Source organism: Octodon degus, unplaced genomic scaffold (genome assembly GCF_000260255.1).
Source record: "Octodon degus isolate 3935 unplaced genomic scaffold, OctDeg1.0 scaffold00027, whole genome shotgun sequence".
Classification (NCBI taxonomy): Eukaryota; Metazoa; Chordata; class Mammalia; order Rodentia; family Octodontidae; genus Octodon; species Octodon degus.
The window spans coordinates 2,218,459-2,245,882 of NW_004524603.1; the positions used below are offsets into that span (position 1 = coordinate 2,218,459).

Below are 27,424 nucleotides of genomic sequence, written 5' to 3' on the forward strand. Positions count from 1 at the left end.
TTGAGACACTCCTTTCTAGCCTGCACCGAAGATAAGTGCAACCATTATCAAATATTCTTTGCTAGGAAAAATACTCAGAACCTGGGACATAATGCTCTCTCCTGACTGAGTCACTGTGATCAATCGTACAGCAGGATCATGGAGAACAGGGTCTACATGCATCGTGAACACTTGGAAATAAAGGGAAACGAGAACTGAGTTCTTGTGGACAACGGAATGCGAAGCAACCCAGCACCCATCTCGCTCGCCATGTCCCGTCATCCAGCTCTGAGGAGTGTTCTAGACTGAGGGCCAGAGGGGCTGCGCTCCTGGGGGTCTTCCTATGCGGCAGCTTCCGTGAAGAAATTCCGCATGTATGCAGATGAGGCGAGACCTCCTGCTAGACCTCACTCCACGATCAGGGCCACATTTATGTGGGACAAATCTATCATGTGCCTGTGGAAATTTAAAGAAACAGTCAACACCAGCTTCACACATGGGCAATCAGCTCACCGGGGGAGAACGTGAAGTACCATGGTGAGCCACGGTTAACACTTCTTCCACAGACTGTAGAAGGTGGAGTATGGCTATGGCTCAGGGGCAGGGTGCTTGCTTGCCTAGCACAAGCAGGGCCCTGTGTGCAATCTCTTTCACTACAGAAGAGAAAACAAGAAAGAGAAACGTGCAAGTTTACAGGTAAGATCGGTATGCGAACTCACAAGGGCCGTGCCCAATGACAAGACTGCTGGCACTCTGTCTGCGTCACTGGCACAGCCCCTGCAGGTGGCAACCACCCCACAGAGACCCCCTTCCTCCTGGTCACGCCCACAGGCACACGGGCTACCTGTGGAACTTCTGCTGAAATGCCAGTGCATGCGCTGGTTCCTTGAACTTGGCGATGGCTTTCCGCTGCTGGGGAAGCATCTGCAGGCTCTGGAGGAAGAGAGCAGAAGGACAGCCACATCACTCTGGGCCACACCACGAGCTGCGACGCGGGACTGAGGGCCAGGGTGCTGTGCAGCACAGACACACCGGCCTCCCCTCGTGCCTCCTGGCCAGTGCTGCTCACCGAGCCAGAACCCCCAGCCCAAGCAGCGCTTGCTCCACAGTCCCACGAGCAGAGCGTCTGTCCTGCGAGCCGTGTTCAGGCCTGCCAGCCGTGGCCACGGCACTACCCAGCCACCGCAGGGCTGCTCTCCTCACACCTTCCTGTCAGGTAACTTCTAACTGTGCCAGCTGGAGGTTTGAGCCCCACCAGGTAACTGAGACCAGTTTGTCTCTGAATGAACAAAATGGTCAGGGACGCAACTGGGCCCCTAGCGATGCAAAACCACTACAGGCACGGGGACAGCGCACACCCCGACCCCCGCCTCCCCACCCCGCTGTCAGAAGAAACCGCCGTGAAGTGAGATGGCCGGCAGCCTGCACAGCAGCCACTCCTCACGCCGCCTCTGGGTGAACTGAGGCCTCTCCTACAAACGGGCACCTGGGCTACCTCAGTGTTACAGACTGAGCACAGCTGGCTCTCAGGGGTGAAGTCTCGGGCCAAAAGCAGCGCCGCCAAGGCCAGCAACGCTCCTGCTGCAGTGGCGGGCTGCGGGCTGCAGTGCCCGTGCAGCAGAGATGCCTTGCCGCCGTCTCTGCAACGCGAGCGCATGCCTGGGACGCGTCCCTCTTCTGCTCCCATCGCCTCAGCACGCTCCTGTTACTTTTCTTACTCTACGGCAGCTTGGCAGTACTGCAAGGAGGTCAACACCGAGCTGAGAGCAGCAGTGTCTGCCACATCACTGCCATGCTGGGGAAAATCTCAGATTCCACAGTCTTACAAAGCACAGTTTACATGCAGGCACTAGAACTTTCTATGGTGAAAAGGCTGAAAGCCCAGGGCTCCCTGTCAACGCCACTCGGTGCGGCTGAGTGAACGCTAGGGGGCTCCCTACTCCAGAGCACACGCACTTCCTGCAGCGGGCTCAGAGGCTGCGAGCTGGTCACTCAGCTCCACCCCAGGCCTGCGCTTCCCAGACCACCCTCACATGCTGGCACCCTCTCTAAGGCACTTCCGCAGCCACCAAGTGCTGGCAAAGCTTGCTGTTTTAGTTTTCTTTTTTTTTTAAATAAGGAAAAGTGGCACTCGGAAAATGGGATGCTTGTTGTTAGGACAGGAGTAGCAGCTGCTGGAGTCTGGCGCTCTCCTGGGCCGCAGGGCCAGGACCTTGCGCCTTCTCCCCACCATCCTGACAGAGATGTAGGAATGCTGTCTTGCTCTCTGATTAGGCAACTCACTGTGGCCAACTGCAACACTGCCTTCTCTGTGACTTTAGGTGGCTCCAATCAAACTTTTATAACACAATGATTTTTAACTCTTTACAGAAAATAGCCACCTGGAAGATCATTAAATGGCCAAGATGGTTAGGCCACACAGTAAGACCATCAGGAGGAGCAGCAAGCAGTGCTGGCACTCAATGACACTCAAGAAGATGCATCCCCAGTGGACGAGGCTCAGGGGTCAATATGGGCTTGGACAAACTGCTGGGCTGTCCACGACTGCCAGCCCCACTTACTTTGCATTTCAGAGCAGATGACCCACACGTTAATGCACCTAAAATCCTCTACTGCTGACTCTGTTCCTGAGAATTAATTGCTGTGATGACCAGTTGCTTAGAAACCACCTACCCGTGAACCCTGGCTTTATGCTGCTGACAAATAGCGAAGTGCTCCCTAGCCACATACCTCGGAGACCTGCTCCTATGTGGAGGAAAGGCCGTGCTTCCCGCCCCTCGGAACAAAGGTGGTTCTATGCCAGCCTCACAACGGACACTCGAGAGCTTCCAGCTCACCCTCACTTTTAGGCCTCTCTGGAGCAGAGGAGACCTGACACATGAATTTGTTACCACTGTGGCAGCCCCAATCTGAGAATGTCCCCAGATTCACTTAGGAATGAAGAGATTATAGATTAAAAGAATTTTTTGCTTTTCAAAAACCTACATTTCTCTTAGCTACATTTCCAAAAATCTCCACCTTCAGACCTAGCTCCCGCTTGATGGCAAAGTGTGAGGATGGCAGAGAATGGCCTGCGGCAGAAGGGGCCAAAACAGGACCGACGCCAGGCATCTGCATCCAGGAGCATCTGCAGGCTTGGCACTGAGAACTGACACTCTGTCCATAGTCACTCATTCCCTTGGCAGCCAGCACGGGAGACTCAAACTTTTAAACATTACAATTAGCCAGTTTCAAAACTTAGGAGACACAAATAGCCTACGCTACTGTCCTGTCCGTAAAATCTTAACAGTGTCCCACAGCTGCGAATCTGTGCGGTTGCTTCAGGACTAGCGTTAAGAGGAGGCTAAACACTTTAAGCTTCTAAAAATTATGATAAAAAAACCCAAATGTTTTAAAAGAACAAAAAACATTCAGGGAGGAATGAATGTGCGAGCTATAGGATAACTTGAGGATTTCAAAGGAAAGCTGATTCTGCTGCAGTATTTCTTAAAATTTTAAAGGACAGCCTGAACTCCTCCAAGCATGAGGCAGCGGAGGCTCAGGACTAGGAACACAGCAGACTCTTGACATGACCCAACCGCACTGAGGGCGCCCGGACAGGGCTTCACCCAGGCCCAGAGACGGCAGAGCGCCAGGCTGCCCTGAGCTGCCTACCTGGATGGGTCCCACAGACATCAGCAGGCTCTTCAGCTGGACGTCCGTGGTGGACGAAGACAGCCCCTCCACGGACACCACACAGGGCTGCGGCTTGCATTCCACCACACGCAGGTTCTGCTTGTTGGGCATGAGGCGCCCCCGGCTCATGGGACCCGCCACTCCTCGGCCTCGTCCATGCATGATGGGCTGGAACGACAAAGGGAGTGCATTCTCATGTCCAAGTACAGGCGACCTCTGAGCTACACCCACTAGGGCACAGTGAGCCGCGGGGTTCTGCGCAGTTTTCTATCCTCTCCCCAGGGGTGCTCACACTTCACCAACACAGCAAGCCAAGCAAGACGAGGTATGGATCCGGAGGGAAGTGACAACCCCTGAGTTGACGTCAGGAGACCACACAGGCACTCGATATACTCTTGTGCTACCACTGCAGTGGGGGAGGCACCTGGGGGTAGGGAGTCATAGGCTTGGGGCACGCAGCTGAGGTCAGGGGGTGGACCCCATCCTAGCTGCACAGAGCCCGGACTCCCCCACTCCTCAGTGGGCCCCATGGAGCACAGTCACAATGCACCTGGCAGTTCCAACAAGCCACAGCTCTAGGCACCAACTCACTAGGACAATGTCCACACCAGCCACCCCCCAAATGCACAGGCAGGTTCTGCAGCAGAGCTACATGTCACAGTCATCCAGTAAGACTTACACACACACACACACACACACACACACACAACTGGAACAGGGTAGCTACCACCTTTAATCCCAGCACGACCCTTGGGTCAAAGGCAGGGCCCAAAAGGCATCCTTTCTGCTTTGCTCGTCTTTTTGTTTGTTTTACAGCCAGGAAGATTCAAGACCACAGCTGAGACTTAAAGAGGGCTTTCCGGCACTTTTTCCTGGTTAGGAAACTACAGAGACCATGCGCACTTCAAGTGGGACTGAGCACCAGATGTTCCAGATGCCCCAGAGTGTGACCAGATGGGGGCAGCACAACAGACCCCAGGCCTCCCAGGAAAGGCAGGAAGCAAGCTGGGGTGAGGACAGAAGCTTGCCCCACAGCACAATGGGCACCACGCAGAGAAGGCCAGGAGAAGGCTGTGCTCCCCCAGTGCTCTGCAGAAGGGGATGTGTGCTCACCCCTGGGAAATGCACTGCAGGTCCCGAGTGACAAGGCTGCAGAGCGTTACCAGCGCTCTTCTGCTCCAACTACAGACAGTCATGACACGAACACTGCGGTGCACTTGTGAGCCACGTCTTGCTACAGATCACCACACAAAACCCTCCTGAGCGCTCAGGTAAGAAACACACTGTCCTCTGTTCGGAAGGACAAAGGAGCTCGGTGCTCACATACACCATATACAGGCTGTGCCTCTTCCACGGTCTGTCTGGTCATGGAGCCAGGGACAGAGCTGGACAGGACAATGTGCTAGGGGTTCACTGCCATCTGAATGAGGCAGCACGCACAAACACACCTGAACATCACGCAGCAGTGCACCCTAGGCCTTCCGGAAGCGTCAAAGTAGGTGCTACCCCACACCTCCATCCAGCCTCTCTTGCTCCTCCAGACAGGTGACACTAGCCGCTGTCCCAGGAGAGACCTTGCAGCCTCTGCCTAGAAGCCAACGGGGGACACTTGCGGGGCTCCATGTGGGATGGAGTCAGATGGGCATCAGGTACACCAGGTTTCCCGCCACACACTGAGCTCAGACAGGGAGATATCCCTCAACCCAAGGGCCAAAGGAAGAGTGACAGCACCAGAGGTGTGGCTCTGTCACTTCCTTGGGTCACTCTACCATCACCGGCCTCAGGTTCCCTTCTTGGAACCGAGGTGTTTGACTAGGAACCCTGAGAACAGACAGAACTCTGGCTTTAAGCAGGTAGAGGGTGTCGCCCACATGCAGCTGTACGAGAGTGCAGCGGCTGCAGGCCCCTTGCAGCCACAGTGTGGGGCAGCTTCTGCACAGCGCACTGTTCAGAGGCCCGCAACAGCCTAGCTCTGCGATGTGTGCACTGGCTGGAGCGTCCCAGGTGAGGACAAGATGCCTCACTGGCCAGAGCAGGTACTAACAGGCGCCAGGCAGCGCAGATCAGAGAAACCATCCTCATCAACAGCGAGACACTTCCCACGAGGGAGCAGGCCTCCACGTCTGGGCAGGCAGGGGCAGGCAGTACCTTCTTGGCCTGGTGAATGCCTTGGATGCTTTTGATCCCTGGAGGAACAGCCGAGTGCACGTGGGGGCCCAAGGGGGCGTGCTGGGCCTGCTGAGTGACCCCCTTGGTCAGCGTCACCTTGCGGGCAGGCTGCTGTCTCACTTCTGGAGGCTGAGGAAGCCGCTGGGGCTGGCCCTCGAGGTGGAAAAAGCCGTCGCTCTCTCCTCCCTGCTGAAACCAACAGGCAGCACAGGGTTCAGGGCCGGCCCAACACTCTCTCAGTCTGGGAGCCCAAGGCCTGGGCAGCTGCGAGGTGGGACCCTTGCACCAGATGAGGCCAGACCTGCTACTCCATTAAAACAGTGCAAGGATTTCACACCGGGCAGTGGGCAGGGCAGGGTTTAACAATACTTTTGAAATTTAAACTGTGTGATATCACCTTCAATGTTTCCATTGAAGGTCTGTGATTAAAATACTGCAAGTGCTACTGGTCATGATGGTACATACCAGTAAGCCCAACACTCGGGGAGACTGAGGCAGGGGACTCACAAGTTCAAGCCCAACCTGAGCAACTTCACAAAACAGTGTCTCAAGAAAGAAAGGGTTGGGGATTACTGCTCAAAGAAAGGTCCTGGGTTCAATCCCCAGTGCTAAAGAGAAAGTGTGTGCTGTTTAACTCAGTGGCATATTGCTTAGCTCTAAAAACAGCCGCTACACACACCAACAGCACGCTAATTACAACCAGGAGCAAGGGCCCCAACTCTGTGGCTGCACTGCAGCGCAGGCAAGCAGGAGAAGCCAGCACTGCCGGATGTGCACTTGCTCGCAGCACGTGCAGCAGCTCCCCGCAGGGCCTAGGAGTTGAGAGCCCCGCTGCACTTCCCAGGCCTCAGACCCACTGGCAGAGGGGCCGTGGAAGCCAAGCGCACACCCCAAGCAGGGGACGGCGTGCTCTGCCCCACCCCCACCCGTGGCCAGCTGTGTGGACTGTCCCTGGCTGTGTCTGTCAGCCTCTTCCAAGATCCAGCCAGTGTCCTTTCAAAAGAAGAACAGGGGAGATGGGGATGGAGCTGGAGATAGAAAAATCCGATAGCAAAAATCCTACCCTGCTGAATTATGGAATCTCAACAGAAACAGACATTGCGACTTGAAAAGTTAGACTGTGCTTGAACCCCACAAGCTCCCACCCCCAGCAAGAAGAGAACCAAGTCAGGCACTGCTGTGCAATCTTTCTCACACAGGCCACTGAGCCATGCCAGCAACAGAGGGGGACTTGGTAAGCCAGTGCAGAGCAGCCCTATGTCGTCAGGCCCCTCCCTGCTACCTGGCTGTGGTCTGTCCCGGTCAAAAGCCATGCTGAAACTGAGCTGCGACGCAGCAGTACTAGAGGCACAGAAGTCTAGGAGAGGTGTGAGGGTCAAAAGAGCTCCACCTTCGTGGGAGGGACTGATGCAGTTCTCAGGAGAATGGGCTGGCTATCAAGAGAGGAGGCTGCTGACAGCATCTCTCCCTTTTGTGTGGAAGGAATTTCTAAAATTAGAACCCCAATGCGAAAGAGAGAACAGCAAGAATCAATAAATGTGATTACATCAAATTAAAAAGCTTCTTAAAGAATTAAAAAGCTTGTGCACAGCAAAGAAATCAATTAAGAGAGCAAAGAAACAACCTACACAGTGAGAAAAAAACTTTGTCAGCTGTCCCTCAGACAGGGGACTAATATCCAGAATATACAAAGAACTCCAAAAAAACTGAAATAAAAGACCTAATCAAGAAATGGGCAAGTGAAATGAACAGTTACTTCTCAAAGGAAGAAGTACAAAGATGGTCAATAAACATATGGAAATGTGCTCCTCTCTGGCCTACAGAGAAACACAAACTGAAACGGCGCTAAGGCTCTATCTTATACCGGAAGGAAGGGTCATCATCAAGAAACCGAAAGATACCAACTGTTGGCATAGTTGTGGTGAAAAAGGACCGCTCTTTCCTACATTGCCAGTGGGAATGTAGGCTAGGATGACCAGCATGGAAATCAGCACGGGGATCTCTCAGAGAACTAAAATCAGAAATCCCACATGCCCCCAGCTAGCCTCTTTTCTAGGCACCTTCCCCAAGAGCCAAAGACATCACGCTACAGCAGCACACACGATTTGCAAGGGTTAAATCCTGGAAGCAGCCTAATAACTGAGCCACGAAAACGTGGTGTCTACACACAACGGAATGTAGTATTATCCGGCTACAAAGAAGGACAAACGCATGACATTCTAGGAAAATGGATGCACCTGGAATACACAATGCTGCGTGCAACAAATCAGATACACAAGCATAACAGCCTATCTTGCACGTAACTCAGGCAAAGTACAGAGAGCATAATAAAAGATGGTGGAAGGAAACAAGGAGATAGGTCTCTTGCAAAGGGGAAGGGTCCAAGAGTCTGAGGGGAGGTGAAACAAGACACCACGCTTGGGAACCCAATCACTTCCGCGAATGTACACATCATGCACCGCAAGTGTGATCATCGGAATAAGAGTGAAAACGGGGAAAGGGGATTTAGCAGAGGTGGAAGGGAAGAGGACTAAAATAAAAGAAACTGCATCATGTACACGCACACATTCCCCAAGGTGGCGTACAGACATACACGAAAGGGGAGTGTCTGGCACAAAATGGAACAGGCAGTGGGGCCAGAGTGGAGCGACGTGGCCGCAGCCAGGAAGGCTGACAGCCACCAGATCCCGAGAAGGAAGACCCTTTGCTGCCCTCAAGCCTCTGGAGTCAGCACGGCCTGCCGGCACCTTGGTTTAAGCCCAGGGGTACTGATTCCTGATTTCTGGGCTCTGGACCACTAAGGAGAAAACTTGTTTTTCTCAAGTTCTACCAGGTTTGTGGCAATTACTTTACAGTGGCCATTGAAAGTTAATACATAGACCAAAGTAACTGTCTGAAGCTATTGTTGATTTACTAAAACCAAGTGGTAACTTAAGTTAGAGCTAAACATTAAGTTGCTTTTTAACACAGCATTAAAGCACATCATAAAAAAAATAAGGCACCATTGTATGGCAGCTCTCTAGAGACCAAATACACCTGAATTGTGTGGTAAGCACACGGGATTTATTGCATCAAAAACAGAATTACACTTTTTTAAAAATCCCTCCCAATCATACATAGAAATAAATGGAAAAAAAAAAAACCCTTAAATCCATCAACTCAGAAAAGGTGCACACACCATGACCAAGACTCACTCCCACAATAAAGGTTGGCTTCACACTTCAAGTTAACCAACACACCACAGTATAGGAATGTAGGAATGAAGGACCCGTGACGTCTGCTACTGCCCTGCTGGGGCTGTGTATGACCAACCCAGATGATCTCACAAGATCCTGCGACTCTACGGTGCGTGCTGTAACTGCCTAAATGGGTTGGGCTTCCTGGGAGTTATCCCCTACCTCCAAAAGAAAATGGTCTCTGGCTATTGAGGTATGTGGCTATATCTTTAAATTTTTGTTGGCATGAAAAATTTCAGTAACATGAAACTACAGAGAACTATACAGCTTTTCAAGAAACAAACGTTGAAAAACGTGGCTCTCAGGATATGGCCTTGTGCCTCGGGGGAGAGTGCTGCTCGCGCCATGAGAAGAGCAGGGCCAGGCCTCTCCCTGCCCTTCACAGGCGCTGGCTGGTGAGCCTGCAAGTCACCTCCACTCGAGACAAGGGCACACGTCCCAACCTTGCCACCAGGTGGCCAGGGTTCTCCGGGGGTCGCGATAATCATCAGGAGTGCTGGCATCACATTCCACTTGTCACTGCCTGTGTAATGACAGGAAATGCGCTCGGCCGTTGTTTTCCTCCAGTCCTCCCTGGGAGCTAAGAAGAGCGTCCTCTTTTGTGCATGGAGCAAGCTGAGGCCTTGGGTCACGGCCAAGTGCCAGGTAACCTCCCTGGTTCTAAGGAGACCACGTCCTGGGAGGAAGGGACACTGATGCGCTTTGTAGCTACATTCAGCAAGAACTGAAGCAAAAGGGGTGAGGCGCCATTCAATTAAATCATTCCAATTAGGGTACTAGAATGCTGTGCTTTGAATTTTTCTCAAGATCACAGCAAGCATTCACAGACTGAATATAAATAATTTCATTTTGTAAGAAAAACTGAAAAAATTTCCAATTAAGAGAATAAATATTCTCCCAATGTAGCACAATAAAAGCTAATTCTAGGGGGAAATTTTAAATTCCTAATATTAGGAAATGGTCAACCTACCCATTACTAGGTTGCAACCAAGAAGGTATTTTTATGCCCATACTCATGGAAAGCCACAGGCAAAACTTAAATAAGACTAAGCCAAGGTGAGACTACCCATTACTGACAGGTCTCTCGTAACCTAGACCAGGGGCGGCAAACTCCCAGCACGGGTGTCAGAGGGGGCTGCTTCTATCGCTGGAAGCCCTAAAGGGTTCGCCACCACTGAGCAGACCTACAGCTGCAGCACTAAAAGCCTACAATTGTGCAAACTGGTGATGCATATTTTAAAATGTTACTGATTGAAATCAGGAATTTAAGAAATCTATTCTCTGAACACAAGCAAACCAGTGGCGGTGAGTGGAGAGCACATTATGCTGTGGTCATAAAAAATGAGCCTGCCTCGGGGCCGGGGAGATGGCTCAGTAGAATAAGCGCTTTCCTGGCAAGTGCAAGGGCCTGAGTTCAATCCCTGGTTCCGCAAAAAAAAAGAAAGAAAGAAAGAGCCTGCCTTGAGACCGAGCTTCTCTAGGGCAGCACAGTGCACTCCGCAGCTCCTTACGCAGCAGAACGCTGGGTACCATTTTCTCCACTGTCCCCCACTCTCTCCAAAGCAAGTGGAAGAAGAGAAACTGAGCCTGCCCCAGTGCAGCCTGGGCCCACCTTAGCCCAAATATGTCACTGGGATTTCCATAAATGACTATCTTTAATGAATGCAACAGAACTGTGTCCTTACTGTTTTTCTTTTAAAAAATGTCCGAGAGACACTACCTGAATTAAGTAAGCTTAGGGAACACTTTTTATCAGTTTAATCATACCAAAAATGAGGTTTGTATCCACCAACATGAGCAGGACAAATTTATTTATAACACATGCTTTAAATGTATTGATAACAAAGCCTATTGATGCTGCCAGGCCTCCTTGCACTTCGACAGATCAAATCTTATTTTCACCTAACCCCATGAAGAAGCGGTATCACTGACTTGCATCCGCCAGCGAGCAAACTGATTAATCCCTCTCCACAGAAATCTCACCCTTGATTAGACCTATCAGACGCTAGGCAGCATTATTCTGGAGTGACAACACTTGACAAATTCCCCAACCATTTTCCTCAGCCTTTGTGGCCCTGCTAGGTTGTATTAACCCTGATGAAAAATTAATTTTCCTTATCTTCTCCTAAACCCCAAAATCCAAATCCGCCAAACTGGCAACTCTCTCTGTAAAGGTATTATGAAAACCTCTAAAAGATTAATTGCATGTCTTCAGGTGACATTAAATTAATTTCTGTACTCATGACAGACATTTGATACTCCGCACTGAGAGGACAGATAACATTGTCAGGACACACAGAAGGACAGTGGTGTGGTGTCCCAGGGCAGCCTCTTATGAATTCTCCTCCCGATAAAAGCGCACTTCACTGTCACCTGCAGTGCAGCTGGTCGCGTGGCCGCAGCTCTCACGCACAGGTTTCTATTAGCAGTAACAATGCAGACCCTAGCCCTGTGATCTCTGTGAAGCTCATTCAGAACCTGTACGATAAATGATATGCAAGCTATGTGAGGTTTCCAAATATAAACAAATACATCTAAGATTCCTCTATTGCTCTCTGAAGACAACTGCATCAGAGCAGAGACATAAACTAACATTCCCTCCAGGTACCTAGGTCAATTCCCTAATTAAATTGCTGCAGTGTGATATAGGGGGAAAGGGGCTTGAGGCGGCAACATTTCACATTTGCAGTTCATTTATTCTCTGCAAAAAATTAGCCTTACCTCACAGCAAGCACACCAGACACGAACTGAAACCTCCAGCACAGCCTCTCCCCATGCCTAGTAATGGGCCTACACAGGCTGCATAGAAATCAAGTCTGTAAGGTTAAAGACCAGGGCAGCTGGGCCTTGTGACTACTGGGCTTAGGAAAGAATACTCTCAGCGCATATATTTGGCTGAACAGTACAATGCGCACATGGCAGTCACTCAAGTGCCTGTTCTCCTAACAACCTTTCCTTCTGAGATTATTAGGTATATTTAGAGAATACATGTAGAAAGTGAAATTAGCTGAAGCCATGAGCTTGAGGGGCTTTGATACCCCACAGCTCTCCAATTTAGAAAGCAAAAAAAGTCTGAAAAGGCGAGGATTCCCAGCAGCAGGAGGGCCTGGGCACCTGCACACGGTAGCTTTTTAGGCAGCAGGGGCAGGCAGTCTGGCTTTCCAGCTCTGGCCATTCACCCAGACATGAATTTGCTACCTCAGAGACTGCTAGAGCTGTGAGGCGTGGCGTGTGCCATCCCGTGGGACACATTTCTCTGAGCCTCAACTCCTCCAGCCTGCATCTCTCAGACCTCCTTTCACATCCTTCCCTTGGACCTGCAGGTGCAGAGCAGGAACACAGCACGCGGGACTTCCCATCAGCCCAGACGGCAGCCCTGGGCTCTGCAGCCTGGCCAGGCCCTGTAAGCCAGCTGCACGCTCCTGTGAGCAACACCCCACGTACCAACACACCAGCCCGCATGGGGGGTCTACCAAAGGCAGCCAACAGGTCGTATAGTCCTCAACCAAATAAAGAAGGAATCTGTGGAAGGGTCAATAGATTTTGACATGAAAACTGACTAAAAGCAATTAGGATAAATATTCTCTGATTTTTTCCCAAGTTTTACTCACCTCCTGGCATCACCAAAACATTCACAGAAACAACTGCTACTCTTACCCACCGAAGTGCTGGGGGGAGTACTAAACCTGCTACTCCTTTACTGATTTAACAGAAGACACTGTGAACCATGTCAATGTCTGCAGCTCATATTTAAGTTTCTGAAATACTTATCCCTGCAAATGCTCTAAATTCTGCTGCATACTGCACCACGACGGACCCTGCCACCATGGGCCTAAAGAGACCGAGCCTAGAGATCAGGGACCAAAATGTCTGCAACCATGAGCCAAAAGAAATCTTTTCTTCCTTATGAATTTGTTTTCTCAGCTATTTGGTTACAGTAATGAAGGATGAGACACAGCCCCCTTGGTGCAAAGGAGCTGAAGCCACCCAGAGACAGGGTTGGCCCCAGGGACAAGGCAGACAAAGGACAAGATACATCACAGCAGCCCCTTGTACGGGAAGCAGGCAGACACTAAAAAGTGGTGGGAACTTCACAGAAGACACAGAAGCCAATGGCTCTCTGGCCAGGAGGATCAACTCTAGCACTAAAGTAAACAAGGACAGTGAAGGCTCACTCTGAAAAAATGAAAGGAAAAGACAGAGCCATCACTGGGGAGGACAGCAGGGGACAGAGGCAACAGGAGTGCTGCCACAGGAAGGCATCAACGCAGCTACCAGTGATTGTCTGCTAACAGGCCAGAGTCCCCCAGAAACTATTACCAACGTTACAAAAAAATAAAGCTGCAAGCACAATGGAAAGACTCAGCAAACAGCACCTCACAAGTGACCAGAGATGATCTTGCTAACACAGCACAGACCTCCGCTTGTGGCCAGCCAGCCCTAACAGCCCAACCTGACACCCCTGAGGGAAAAACAGAAGACAAACCCAAGTTAAAGGACATTCAAAACAAAATGACTGGCCCTGTTCCTTAAATACGTCAAGGGCAAGAAGCAATAAATGAGGGCTGACAAGATAGCTCAGAGGTCTAACACTAGCTCAGGCAAGCACAGAGACCAGGGTTCAATCCCCAACACCACACGCCGCAAGTCTAGGCATGGTGGCGTACACCTGTAATCCTCCCCGCCAGTGCTGGGGAGGCTGAGACAGGACTCTGAGCTGCGTAGTTAGACCCTGCACCAAATACACTTTGTTTAAAAAAAGTAAAAGAAAGAAACAACAAATGGTTGTGCAAATGTCACAGATTAAAGGAGACCACAAAGAGAGCACGTAAGCCTAGATGGCCCTGGCCTGGATAATGAGGTCATATCAACATGAAACTTTCCCACTTTTCATAATAATAGGCAACTGCAGTTTTGCAAGCAGTGTCCCTGGGCTGAGACGGTAGCACTGTGCCTCCAACCTACCTACAAACAGCCTGGGAAAAGTTCTGTGCACAAAATGAAACAAGGCCGAGCCAGCTCAGCAGGTGGAAACAGCTGCAAAACGTGACAGGCACCCAGCTCCTGCACTGCCCCTACAACCTCTCACCGCCAAGTAGCAAGAGCCCACCTATAGCCCTAGGAGCCCAGGGCACTGCACACCTCTCCTCCGCATCTGGGCACAACTTCTGAGAGAGAGGGCAGGAGAGAAAGAGAGCCACAGAGCCAGTTCAGGGCCACGCAGCAAGCTTCTGCTCACAGCATTCTGACAGCTTTTTAAAAATAAAATACAAGCGAATCACAAGTGGACAGCTGGCTTTCCTGGTGGGAAGTTCCTTCTGTCTCCCTTTTCTCTGTGTGGCCCACAGAACAAAGGACTATTTACTGAATTGGCAGCCAAATTCCTAAAATTTTCATTACCTCGATCAGAGTAAAACATAAAGAACACTATAAAAAGCTACTCTGCCTAAGCCTTCGGCTCCTCCTTGAAAACAAAAGCTAAGAGAGCAGTGGCATTACCGAGCTACTGCAGCCCTCTGCTGCTCCCCCACACAGGCTGTAACCGCACTCCTTCCAACAAGCCGAGGAGAAGGGAGCCTCATTTTATAGGGGAGGCAGCTAGGGCAGTGACCAAGGTGACATCAACAGAAAAACCAAGACCCCAAAACTACAGAGACTGGGAAGCAGAGCTGAAGGCCTGCAGCTATCACTAAGGACTGCCCTGGGGCGTAAGCTTACTCTAATGGCTTTTGCTGTCTTTAGTCATAAAGAACAGCCAAAGATACTACACTTAAACCTACATTAAATAAAAGGTTTACATATTTTGTTTGCTCTGTTATAATGGAATAGTTTTATTTTTTGGATTATGTACTGGTTATGACCAAAACTATGATAAAAAGCTTTTTCTTGTTTTCTTAAAATCAAGCACTTAAAAACAGCTTTCTGAGAGATGCTGTAGGGGAATTATTCCATTAATACTATTCCTTAAGTAGGGTTTTACAAATAAGGAGGCACACGAAACTTCAGAATATTTGCTGATATCCAACATTACAAGCTACATGATTTTTTTTTCAACTTCAGTAATCTCAACCATCAAATCCAGACAACAGGAAGGAAAAACAGCTCGCATAAACAGCAACTAGCTTCACAGGAACGGCCTCTCAACTTCCAAGTCCTCCAATGTTTCCCCTCCAAGCTTTAAACATAAAATCCAACCTCCACTGACACATCAGACGGGTCACAGATGTGTCTCCAGCAGGTGGCAGGCAGCACTGCCCTTCACTATATGCACAAGCATCCTCTCCGCTTGGCAGTGGCCAGGGATGAAGGAGCACCGCCCGCTAGCCCTGTGCCTGCAGGAGGGCTCTCCACGTCTCCCGAGCCCTGCTCTGCGGCCTACTCCAGCCAGTCCCTGCCAGCTGGCAAGGGTCACCAAGAAAATGACCCCTACTCGCTGTCCTTCTTCCTGAAGCCTCCATTAGCAACCTTCTGAGTTCATCCTACTGCCACCTATTTACAGGAAACAGCAGCTCTCAGTGGAAATAGTTAACAACAGAAGAGCTGCAGCTATAATAGCTACATAAAGACGGGAAAAGAGTCTGAGATGCAGAACCTAACCAGAGTGTGCATCTAGCCTATCACTTAGCTGTGTAGTCCCAGACCAGTGACATGGCCTCTCTGAGACCTGGCTTGTGAGAGGGGAATAGGTGGCCTCTATCTCCTACAGTGGGCCAGGGAGCAGTGGGCCAAAGGCAGCCACTGCTGCTACCCAGCACGAGGCCACAGGTTCCACCTGGGGGCCTCAGAGCATTCTACAAAGAAAGTAAGTTTATCACACGATTTCTGTCCACCAGACGCTTTCATTCATGGACTCCTTGTGGAGCAGGGACCGGGATTTGATCCCTGGCGTGTAGTGTTGGCCCCACTCCCAGGGCTCACTGAGACTGAGACTGAGACTGAGACTGAGACTGGACATGGTGCCTGTAATCCCAATGCTTGGGAGGCTGAAAATAGGAGGATCACTACGAGTCCCATCTTTGTAGCAAGACCCTATAGTCCCTGTACTAAATACATGAAAAATAAATAAGTAAATAAATAACTATAAAACTAAAATATATACCTAACAGTTAATGAATCTTCCCCATATGCGACCTCTGGCCAGCCCCAGCTGTAGAGTGTGGCTAAGCCCTGGGCTCACATAAGATTCTCCCAGGCGGAGCGCGACAGCGACACCAAAGCCAACCGGCAGAAACCGCCCAGGTCCTGAAGCTACAGCAGCAGCCAAGGGCACAGATGGCACTTGGTATAACGTCCCCTTTTTGCAATGTCTCCAACAGATACAACTTGCACTGAGCCATAATTAGGAATATACTATCTTAAAAAAAAGTATCCACCCACCAAAAAATTAAAACAAACAAACAAACAAAAAACCCAAACCAGGCTTCAGCCAAACACAGGCAGAAGATGGGCCCTCTGAGCAGTGAGAGCTGCTCCCATGTTCCTGGAGAGCCGCTTCCTGGCACTGACCCTGCGAAGACTCAATAATACAAACTGGAAGGCAGATTTGGAAGCAAAGCTTTGGAAAACAGCTTTTATTTTTCCTGTTTATTGAAAAACTATTGCATCATGCTGTGATAAGGTCTGATACTCACTTCAGAAGTATAAATATATGTGGGTTACAATGCAAAAAGAGACAGCAAAAGTTTAAACCCGAAAAAGAATTTTTAGAAAGAAAAAGTGTTTAATGCATGAGCTGCTCTGTGAAGGCAGAACTCTGCTTCTCCAGCAGCCATCCCTTGGAGCAGACAACAACCACATCTTTGCACCTGCAGCTGTGACACAGCCAGGGTAAGCTGGCACAGCGAGGCTGGCTTCCAGCAAGAGCCCAGCCTCCTCAGAGGCTTGTGACTCAAACTACAAATACAGCAAAGAGAAGGCCAGAGAGGCGGCCACGACAATCACGGTGACCAAGGAGCACTGGGGTGCCATAGGCGACAAGAGAACAGAATTGAGGGCACTCTTGTAATACGCAAGTAACGTTCTACAACCTTCACCTGTTTATCAACAGCTGGACTCAGAGGAAGCCAACATGAGAAACAACAGATTCAGAGGAAACAAAGCTCTAAGTGCTTAGTAAACATGCATGGAACGCACAGGCATCTTCTTGCCTCAGCCTCACAAGTGCTGGGATTATTGGGAGGTCCCTATCCAGCTACTTTCCTTCTCAATGCACCTTTTGGGTTCTTTTTTTTTTTTTTTTTTTTTTTTTGGTTGGCTTAGCCCACCGAGGGCAGGGCTGGCATGGCATGTGGTGCCAGGGATAAAACTGCGGTCTCCTGCACCTGCCTAAGCTTGCCTAAAAAGGTGCTTTAGACTGCTAAGCTATCTTGCCGACCCTTGTGTTTTAAGTAAATGTCATTAGCTGATTTACTCTAGAAGCCTGTGTGGACAGCTCTCATTTGTGCCTCAGTTTATAACACGAAACGGCACACAACAAACCGGGTGTGTTGTTACACAGCACATCAAACCCACAGGCACTGGCGTGTGGCATGGAGCCCAGTGCAATCACAGCTGCAGATGCAGCTCAGACAGAGTGGCAGGAGAAGGGAGCATGTGATCCACGCAGCCCTCAGAGGGCTCTTGTCTTGGGAACCCACATGCATAATTTCCTGGTGTCTAGAGCACCGAGGCATCCACGCTATGGGGGAATGTGTATTCCTCTGCGTTCCTCCAAGCGATCTGAACTAAGCGCTGTCCAAAAGAACTGGGGACCAGGTGAGCTCTGCTTTGGACGGGACTGTGTGTGACTTCAATTTAGAATCCTGTCATACCTTTTAGCAAATAGAGTAACACTATCTGGGAAACAGGATATGAATAAGTGTCTGGGAAGGTACTGCTTGGACTCTTGACACATGAACGTGCCGCCCGCGGGCACTTACTGAACTAAACCTGCACACAACGAATTACTTCCTCTGTGTGTAGGGCATTGTGTTATGACCAATTATTGACAAAAAGCTGAGAAACTGAGCAGTGTGCACCTGTAGGATGTCACACCGGTCTTTCAAAGGACAACTGACACAACACACGTGAAGCAGTGCACAGGAACAGCAGGTGACTTTCAACAGGCTGAGACTGGCTGCACAGAAGTGTGGCCAAGCAGCGGGCCACAAGCCACTTGCCCTCTTTTTAAAAAAATGTTGTAACAACATCATTTTTCAGAAAAGCCTTTGTGCTTTACATACATTAACTGATCTGTACAGTTTATCACAACCCAAGACAGTTCCTCTTCACTTAAATGTGGCCTCGGCAAGCCTGAAGGTACCTGTCAGGAAACGTTTTAACTAAGAGAAACAGATTCAAGAAGCAAACATAAAATCTGTAGATAGCTTACCCCTGTTGACAGCTTAATCACTCTGAGCTTAGAGCTCACATGGGGCCCATCGCCGCCGCCTCCGCTGTTGGCCCGGTGCATGACTGTCCTCTTCACACCAGGCTTTATTTCCTGGGTCCGGGCCTGCAGGGACGGCACGCGGGCTGCCTGAGGGGTGGACGAGGGCTCCTCCACATCTGCAGGTTTGATCTGCAGTAACTGGTGTGTTTGACTCTGAGGTACTGCTCGGGCCTGTCTCAAATGTTTCAGTGGTTTTGCCTGCTGTCCCGGATACTGCACATTAGCACCAGATGGTACAAAGTTTGATGTTTTGGACTGAACACTTGGAAGAGTGACATCTTGGTTTTTCACAAGAAGTCTTGTCTTCACATTCTGCCTGCCCTGAGTACCTGGGAAGGGAAGCAGGGGGTTCCCATTGGTGGGGGAAGGGGTGGCCACCTGCTCCTCCTCTTCTCCCAGGGCATGAGTGGCACAGAGGTGCTGCTGCTGCTGCGCAAGTCTTTCCAGCAACTCCTTCTTCCGAGCACCAGCCTGCTGCTGCCTCCGGAGCTCCTTCTGCTTCAGGATCTCTTCCCTTAGGCGCTTCTGTTCTTCTATCTTTAAGCGATATAATCTTGTTTCTTCATCTTCATCAGGAAACTACAAGGAGAGATAAACATGGCTTACCTGGCTGTGCAAAGACAAGGTGACCACTCTACCAGGAAGGCATTTCCCAAAAAACTTTCAACCTGGTATATGAAAGGAAACATTCAATGCTGGCTAAAGACTGACTATAACTATAACTCCTTCCTCTGGGAAGGGGTAAAAAAAATTACAGTTAAAAATAATTTAGAAAATCTTATCAGAATATTAAAAATGAAACAATGTAAATTTCCACTCATTTACAAGTTTAAAACCAATTAAACCACTCACTGCAGATATCGAAACATGTTTCCAATAGGAATGGCACTAGCAGGGAGGCCTCTGTCACATGGGTTTTATCTGGCTCTTCCCTGACAAACCAACAAAGGTGGGGTGTAAATGACCTGAAAGGCCCTGATTAGAACTATTGATTTTTCATACAGAATTCTCAGCCTGATCTCAAACTCATTTGTCACAGAATAATTGGTTATAATGAACAGCACGAGTCAATCTCTCTGACCTTGAACTCAAGTCCCCTCCTCAGAATCAAAATGTTGCCAAGCGCAGTATTGGAATATTAATGGTATGTAAGGAATGCCTTTAGTATTCCAGCCCTAAATGGACTCTCAAATTTGAGTCTATCAAAATTATATGAAAAAGTCCAGTAACTTTTATAAAATACACTTGATAAGGAAAGCTTACACAAAGTCAAGCATTTAAAAAATAATGTTCTGTGGAAGCCACTCACAGCCACAGATCCGCTGTGGAAAATGTCGCGGACTTAATCTTCTTATAATATGCTGTTAATGGTCAGCAGCCCTAAACGCTGTGAAGGTGAGGTCAGACTGCAGCCAAGGGGTCGCTGGCGCCCAGGGCCTCCTGAAGAGCCTGTTTGTCCAACCAGGGGCAATTCTGTCCAGCTCAGCTCTGTAACTTCCAAGTTCTGGCCACGTTACAGACAGAGCATCTGAAGGCAGCTGAGGGGCTGCTCCGCAAGCAGACAGGCAGGCCAAGAAGGAGGTAGAGGCACAGCTCAACAGTCCCCACCACACAGCCGAGGCACAGGGCAGCACTCAGAGTCACGGGGCCGCCGGCACTAACTGGGCCCCAGAGCCCCCATCTCCAGTGACTAACTGCTGCTGCTTAACATTTCTCTGCACAGTCAACAACTCGCGAAAGTGTGTTCAGGAATGTAGGGGCCGGGGAGACGGCTCAGCACGCTAAGAGTTTGCCTGGCAAGCGCAGTGTCCCGAGTTCAACCCCCAGAACCGCAAAAAAAGAAATGAAATGAAATGTAGCCGGGAATATTTAAAAGACTTTCATCAAAACAGAATCATCCTTTATTATTATATAAACTAAAAGCACTATAACATTTTTAGCAAAGAAAATTATAAACTATCCTAATTCCATTCTTAAATCTATATTCTGTTTTCATGTACTGACTGTAAACCAGAAGTCGCCCTTCTCACGAGATCTTATGAAAAGGAAACAAAAGATTTGGACTTCATATTTACAACTGTGATTTGGTAACATTACATTACAAGTGCTATAGTAATTGAGTAGAAGAAAATCTGATTTTAACAATTAACTAAAAGATGAAACCAGTAGTAACTGGTTTTGAATAAAAGTGAAGAAAGCATGACTTGCTTAAATCTGTACTTGGAGAAGAGCCTCTCGCCGTCACTGCTCTATTAAGTGCTAACCTGTCATGCTGCTGCTTTCTACTACATATAAACCTGCCGTGGACACACCACCAGGCGTCTCCTGCCAGGCCCAGGCACACACACCCTGCCTGGCATCACCCTCACTTAACAAATAGGGAAGTTGAAGCTGTGAAAAGCAGGGCCTCAAGTGCAAACGGTGTCCACACTGACCTGCACTTAGTACGTTCTGCACCTCTTTTAGAATTAACAATATAGATATACTGCAAACAAACCAAACCCTCAAGTCTTGAGGACCAAGAGTAAAGTGAGGCAGGAGTCCACAGTGTGTGTCAGGAGAAGCACCACAGAAACCAGTGCACGCTGGGGACCCGCAGAGCATAGCCAGCAGGCCAGAGCGGGACCCTCCTGATTCTGGGAGTGCGCTGGGACACAGGCAGGTCCACTTCTGTAGGAACTGATAATTGAGCTGCCTTTGCACCAACATGCAGATTTGAAGAATTATCATAGCTCTGACTACATGCCTGAAATATTTACAGAGTACTTGGGCCCTTTCAAAAAAAAACAACAAAACTTCTAAGTCCTGATATATATACACATATATATGATATGGATATCATAGAAATATATATCAAATAAGTGTCAATCACATATACATATATATATACACACACACATGATTCTATAGAATGCAACAATAACTGGACAAATATATAAAATCTTATGTGGTAAACCTCTGAGAATATTGGCTATTCGGCTAAAAAACTCAACTGGGGAAAAGAAAAACTGGGCAGATTTGATGAGCAACTCCCTGGATGAGTGAACTCTTGACTTGACCTGAAAGGTTTCCTATTCGAGACCAAACATTTTTAACGAAGAAAACGGCCGACCTCTGATTCTGTTTTTGAGTCTTCCTTAGGCTGCGCCGCAGGGCTGACTGGCTTGACTTTCAAGTCCGTCTTTCCCTGTGAGTTCCTGGAAGCTGCCATAGTCCTTGCAGGCGGGGACGTGCTGACGGCCGGCTTCACTTGAGCGGGTGTGGAAGCGCAGCGACTGCTGCTTACATCGAGAACATGCGAGGGCGCTATGGGCAACTCGCGCAGATTGCTGTTCCTGGGAGCTGTGGGCTGCATCTGCTGCATGGGCCGTTTGGTTAGATTCTGAGATGTTGCATTCTATCGCAAGAGCAAAAATAGTTAATTACAGCTGCGAAGCTGGCAGAAGGAACTTAAGGAAGGCACATCATGAAATTTTTAAAAACCTCATTAGCAACTGACTCCTTTCTGGGCAGCTGACGCTTTCACGCATACACATACCTCACGGGCTGCTTACAGACATCGAGGAAAAGCAACCCGTTTGCCTACACTAGGCTCCTGGGTACAGAAATCTTACCAGGTAATTTAGGGCTGGAGCTTCAGGAGCAGGACTAACATTTTTAATAGACCTCACAAGCCAAAAAGTACTCTTATCTGCCTTAAAGACTCTATGGAATCAAGAGCACCCCTAATTCAAGGCAGAAACGCAGAGGAATCAAGCAGTGGAGTCCTGATTCCCGACCAATTAGTAGGTGTCAATTTCCCACCACTAAAGGGAAGTTCTTTAAAGCCAGGGATTGGTCTCTCCTGTTGACTGCTGAAACTTGAGAACCTGGCAACGGGTCAGCCAGAACCTCCTGGATGCGTTTAGAAGCCAAAGAGAGATAAACTATGTAGCAAAAATTAAGTCACTGGCAAAAACAGCATGACTTACCACCTGAAAGTACATTCTAAAGTGACATGTCTATTAGGATTGATCACCTCACATGGAAGTAAGACGCTGAAGTAAACACTAACACAATCTTTAAATGCTTTAAGCACAGAGTAAGTCATTTACTTCTGTAGTCAAGAAAACAATTTCCTAAGTTTTTCTTAAAACACAGATTTGCTTCAGAAGAACGAACAACATAGCCATTTACCTCAAGTCAGACCTAGAAGACAATCCCACTAATATGTCCCTTGAGCTCTACTTTCAAGTTACAAGGGAAGCCGGCAATACTCACGTGCCGTGGGCCCTGGCGCGGGGAACACTGCACCCGACCGCTGCCGGGCTGTGGCTGTGCCGTCTGCACATGTGGTCGGAACTGTGGCTGGGACAGGGGCATCAGAGGAGGGGGTGGCGCGGAGAGGTGGTGGTGGTGCTGGTGCTGCGGCGGGGGCTGGTGCTGCGGCGGGGGCTGGTGCGGGGGCGGGGGCTGGAGCGGGGGCTGGTGCTGATGGTGCTGCGGTGGTGGCTGTTGCGGCTGGGGCTGGGGCTGATGAGGAGGGGGCAGAGGAGGGTGCAGGGGCCCCTGTCATGCAAGGAAGAGAAACAACCATTTATAGGTGCGGATACAGCAGGCACATTCCAGATCAAATGCTTCTTTAAAAACTTCCATCCCAGAAAGAAACAACAGGCAGTACAAAGCTACACTTTAACTTTGCTGATGAAGGTAACACTGTCTTAAGTACAGAAATTCATCAACAGCTACCACCTTAAACTTTACCTTCAGCCTGCATGTGACCCAGCACAGAGCCTCGGGTAAGACCCCTAGAGCCCCGCACCAAAACCAGCAGGCACGCGCAAAGCAGCAGCGCTGCTCAGGGGCTCAGGTTCTATGGGAAAAGACGACATGCGGACTGCAAAGGGCCCCAGGACGCAGCAACTGGGGGCACAGGAAGGAGGGCTTGGTGCTGGAAGACTAGCAACCCACGCCAACATGTCCACAGCGACTGTTTCTAGGTAATGAACTGACTGAATTTCCTTTTCTTAAATTTATCTACATTCTAATATTTCTACAATGGAGATGAATTTTTATAAAAGGAAAAAACTTTAAAGGCACTTAAGGGCTCAGGAGATAGTTCACCAGCACAGCGCCTGCTTGGTAAGCATTTGGTTCTTGGTGCCCCCCCAAAAAAAGACACGTAATCATCAACACTTTAAATATTAACCACTTCTCCTTTTATCATTTAGGTACATATCCCTATGCGCTTCTAAGTTAAGAAAACCACTATTAATTAAAACAACTTTAAGAAGGAATACACCAGATAAAAAAGCTATCACAAAGACCTGTGTCTGCCCAAGAACACACTCCCAACCAGCAGACAGTAGCGAGCCTGTCGCACCACAAAGGGCCTTCTCACTATCTAGTGCAGGATCAAACAGCGTATTTTTTAACTTCCCAAAACTAACAATCATTTTTTCTATTTCTCTTTGTGTTTGAGAAACAAGCCCTACCATCCAGAAAATGGTACATTTTAAATGAATCCCAACGTTTTTTAACTACAAAGCAACAGGCTCGCGTGGCACCCAGAACGTGTTTTCTCGCAGCGCAGCTGTGGCACACAAGGTCTCCCTCGAGGCTGCTCCCGGGCCTACCTGCAGGCTGGGCTGTGCGTGTGTGGGCAGGAAGGGCTGGCCCGGGCCAGGCAGGAACGGCTGCCTGGGAGGGATGAAAGGCCGGGTGGTGGCAGACCCTGGCTGGCTGAAGTGCAGGATCCCCACGGGCCCTGGGGGCTGCAGGGCAGGTCGCACGGGCCGCTCTCTCGGGAACACCGGCTGCTGTCCCTGCTGACTGAATGCTGGTCCTGGCTGCGTGAATGGTAAGGGGCTCTGCGCAGGAACAGGGTGGCTGCTGTTCAGAAGCGTGGGAGGCGGCGGAGGTGGAGGGGGGCTGCGCTGCTCCAGAAACAGGTGACTGGGGAACCTTGGTTCACCTGAAACTGAACAGCAGTACAGTGGTGTCTGCAAGTCAGAAAGTCTACACACTTCTCAGACAAGAGGCTTGTGAACTGTCTGGCCATGGGCAAAACTACAAATGTGCAGAGGCGTGGCTAGTTAGACAAAATCCTAGATCAAGCCCTCTTCTAACTGCTTTGCAGGTCATTTGCTATACAGTTTCCTTCTTGTGTAACAGCCCCACATTTCAGACATCAACACTGCCCACTGTGAATAAGTGAAATGAGGGCAGAAATGCACAGTACAAAAGCTGACCCCTGAGCACGTCCTTGGGAGCTAAGGCAGCTTCCACAGAAACTACTCCAGCATGCCCACTCCACCCTGGCTCTGTGTCCAAAGTCCCTTCTCTACCTCCCAGGAAGAACGGGTCTCGGTCCTGCGGCGGGGGTGGGGCTCTCCACTGGTCCTGGAGAGGAAGTCTCGGGGGCTGGCTAAAGTTGTTAGGAACAGGTCCAGGCGTGTGCTGTGGAAACTCCGGAGGACCCTAAAGAACCGCAATGGAAAGCAGGGTGAATGGCAGAAAAAATACTCTGTATTTCTCAAATGTATACATGGTCCTGAAGATCCCTCTGAAAACTCCAAGTAATATCTCTCCTGCGGCCAGCTGGCTATGACCCTCGCTCTACACACACGCACATATATATAAGTGACAGGCTGTACAGTTATCCTGCCATAACGAAACAGTCAATAAACAGAATGTAGCATGAAATTCAATGTTTTAATATTATTACAGTGCAACAAGAGTATTATTTTTAAGCTTATTGAAATCCATGCAATTATTGACCTTCTTTCCCATTAATCCAAAAGACTAATGTCTACTTGGAAATTTCGTGACGTTTATCTTCTCAAGATGGCATTCTTTTCTATCTATTTAACACAACCATAAGCTACAGCTATGAAACTGCTTTACTTCAAAAAAGAAATCCAATTTATACCCGAACAAAAGTAAGAAACCTTTGACATAACAGAAAAATGTGTGTATTTAAAGGAACCAAATCATTATGAAAAGCACTAAACAGCTTAATTCCTTTGGATAAAAAATGTTAGATAAACACAGAATATTTTTCAATAGCTACTTAACTCTGACTCTTCACAAAGCAAAACTGTTTCTTCCAGCCAGCCTTTCAAATACTGAGAATTTTTAAAACACCACATTTGCACAGCAGAACTTAAAGATATTGTCCCAAAAAGAAAAATTAACTTCTCAAAAAGAACAGTTAGGGGCCGGGGAGATGGCCCAGTGGAATAAGCGCTTCCCTGGCAAGCGCAAGGATCTGAGTTCAATCCCCAGTTCTGCCAAAAAAAAAAAAAAACAAAAAAACAAAAATACAGTTAACAATTGTAACAATTATCATGGGGACAATGTGCACTCACTATCACTCTACCCTTAAGCACTAAGCCAGCACTCCTTAGCTTTTCATAACTGTGCTTCTTACAAATTTGTACCTTCTGATCCTACATGCCTGGCATCTTCTTGAAAAGCCTGCTCTGCCCTGCTCCTCAGAGCACCGCAAGGCCGCTGCAAGATACCCACTCGCCAGGCCAGGACCTACAAGGCTGCTGGCTAGCTAAGAGTGACAAGGAAGCTAGGCTCCACACAGACGTGGAATCTTTATGAAAACACAAGCATGAGGAATTCCCTAAAAACATGGTACACAAAGCCCCAAAGCTCAAATTCTCGCAGGTTTTCTTTAGCACTTGAGGTAAAACCAAGGAAATCCTCACCATCCTCTATAAGGCGGGCACGAGAGCTCATCACTCTACAGAGGCACTGATGAAGACACAGCCAACACCACAGACATTCCCAAGGAATCTAAGCGGGAGGGAGAACCTGCGTCGCACGCGCAGGCCTCGTTAGGCTTTTTACTCTTACTAACATGTGGCCTTTATCATAATGTCAAGACTTACTGCTGTGGTGCTTCGGATATGGATATGCTTTTTTTTTTCCTTTATTTTAGGGAAGGGCCTACAGGGTGTTCAGGGTCTCACTACTAGATCAGACTCACACTGATCCACCTGCTTACAGCCTCCCAAGAGCTGCGATTACAGGCATGTACCACCACGTCTAGTCTTAATCACCATCTCAGCGTGCCTCGGGGGTGGGGCCAGCACGGCAGGCCAGGGGATGAACCCCTGGCGCCTGCACCTGCTTGCAGGGGCTTTAATCCATTGAGCTATTCGGCCAGCCCAGATATGGATATACTTACATTAGAAAAATTATTTTGAGCAAACAGACTATCATGCAGTTACCTTTTAAATCTGCATGAAGAGTTTCAATGGACTTGCTACTTCTTCCTCAAGGACAAATTCTTCTTTTTTAAAGAGTCTCAGAGGTTGAGCATGGTGATACACACAGCACTCAGGAGGCTGAGGCAGGAGGATCACTGTGCATTGGAGAACCAGCCTGGACTACTTAAGTGAGTTCAAGGTCAGCCTGAACTGCACAGCGAGACCCTGTCTCAAAAAGATAATATAAATGAATAAATAAATAAAATAGTCTCAGAGCGGGGTGAAACGGCATCTTCCTATAATCCCAGCAGTAGGGAAGCCGAGGCAGGAGAATCATCGTGAATTCAAGGCCTGCCTGAACTACATAGTGAGATTCTGGCGGGGCGGGGCGGGGCGGGGCGGGGCAGGGCGGCATCAAGTCACACTTTTTATGTAAAGTCAACAAAATACATGGGATGCATGTGGCATGCTCACCCAAAATAATTCTGTGTTTGACCAGGCAATTTAAATGTTCTGCTTACAAACAATAAGCAAGAATGCTCCATCTTTAATTTTCTAGTCCAACATAATTCAGACATATACAAGCTGGGTACTCCCAGTCTGAAAGCCCAGACTGTGGAACTGTCGGCACTTATGCGGTACGAGTTTCCTACTTGAGAGGACCTCAGATTTCACACTGCTGCAGCAGGGGTGCTCGCTCAGTGAGTGAGGCCCGAGGTAAACGCTCTGCG

General features: G+C 49.0%; 1 protein-coding gene across 1 annotated transcript in view; it reads right to left on the bottom strand.

Annotated features, from left to right (window-relative positions):
• Positions 1 to 275: 275 nt before the first annotated feature.
• Positions 276 to 27,424, bottom strand: part of Rbm33 (RNA binding motif protein 33) — a 74,179-nt gene continuing 47,030 nt past the window's right edge. Inside the window, exons 8-16 of the mRNA XM_023712768.1 lie at positions 24,816 to 24,948; positions 24,105 to 24,448; positions 22,750 to 23,037; positions 21,602 to 21,886; positions 18,430 to 19,068; positions 5,803 to 6,009; positions 3,634 to 3,822; positions 824 to 912; positions 276 to 435 (exon numbers count right to left, since the gene is read on the bottom strand). Of these exons, the coding sequence (XP_023568536.1) occupies positions 387 to 435; positions 824 to 912; positions 3,634 to 3,822; positions 5,803 to 6,009; positions 18,430 to 19,068; positions 21,602 to 21,886; positions 22,750 to 23,037; positions 24,105 to 24,448; positions 24,816 to 24,948 (2,223 nt within the window). The 3' untranslated portion in view covers positions 276 to 386. The remainder of the gene's footprint in view (positions 436 to 823; positions 913 to 3,633; positions 3,823 to 5,802; positions 6,010 to 18,429; positions 19,069 to 21,601; positions 21,887 to 22,749; positions 23,038 to 24,104; positions 24,449 to 24,815; positions 24,949 to 27,424) is intronic.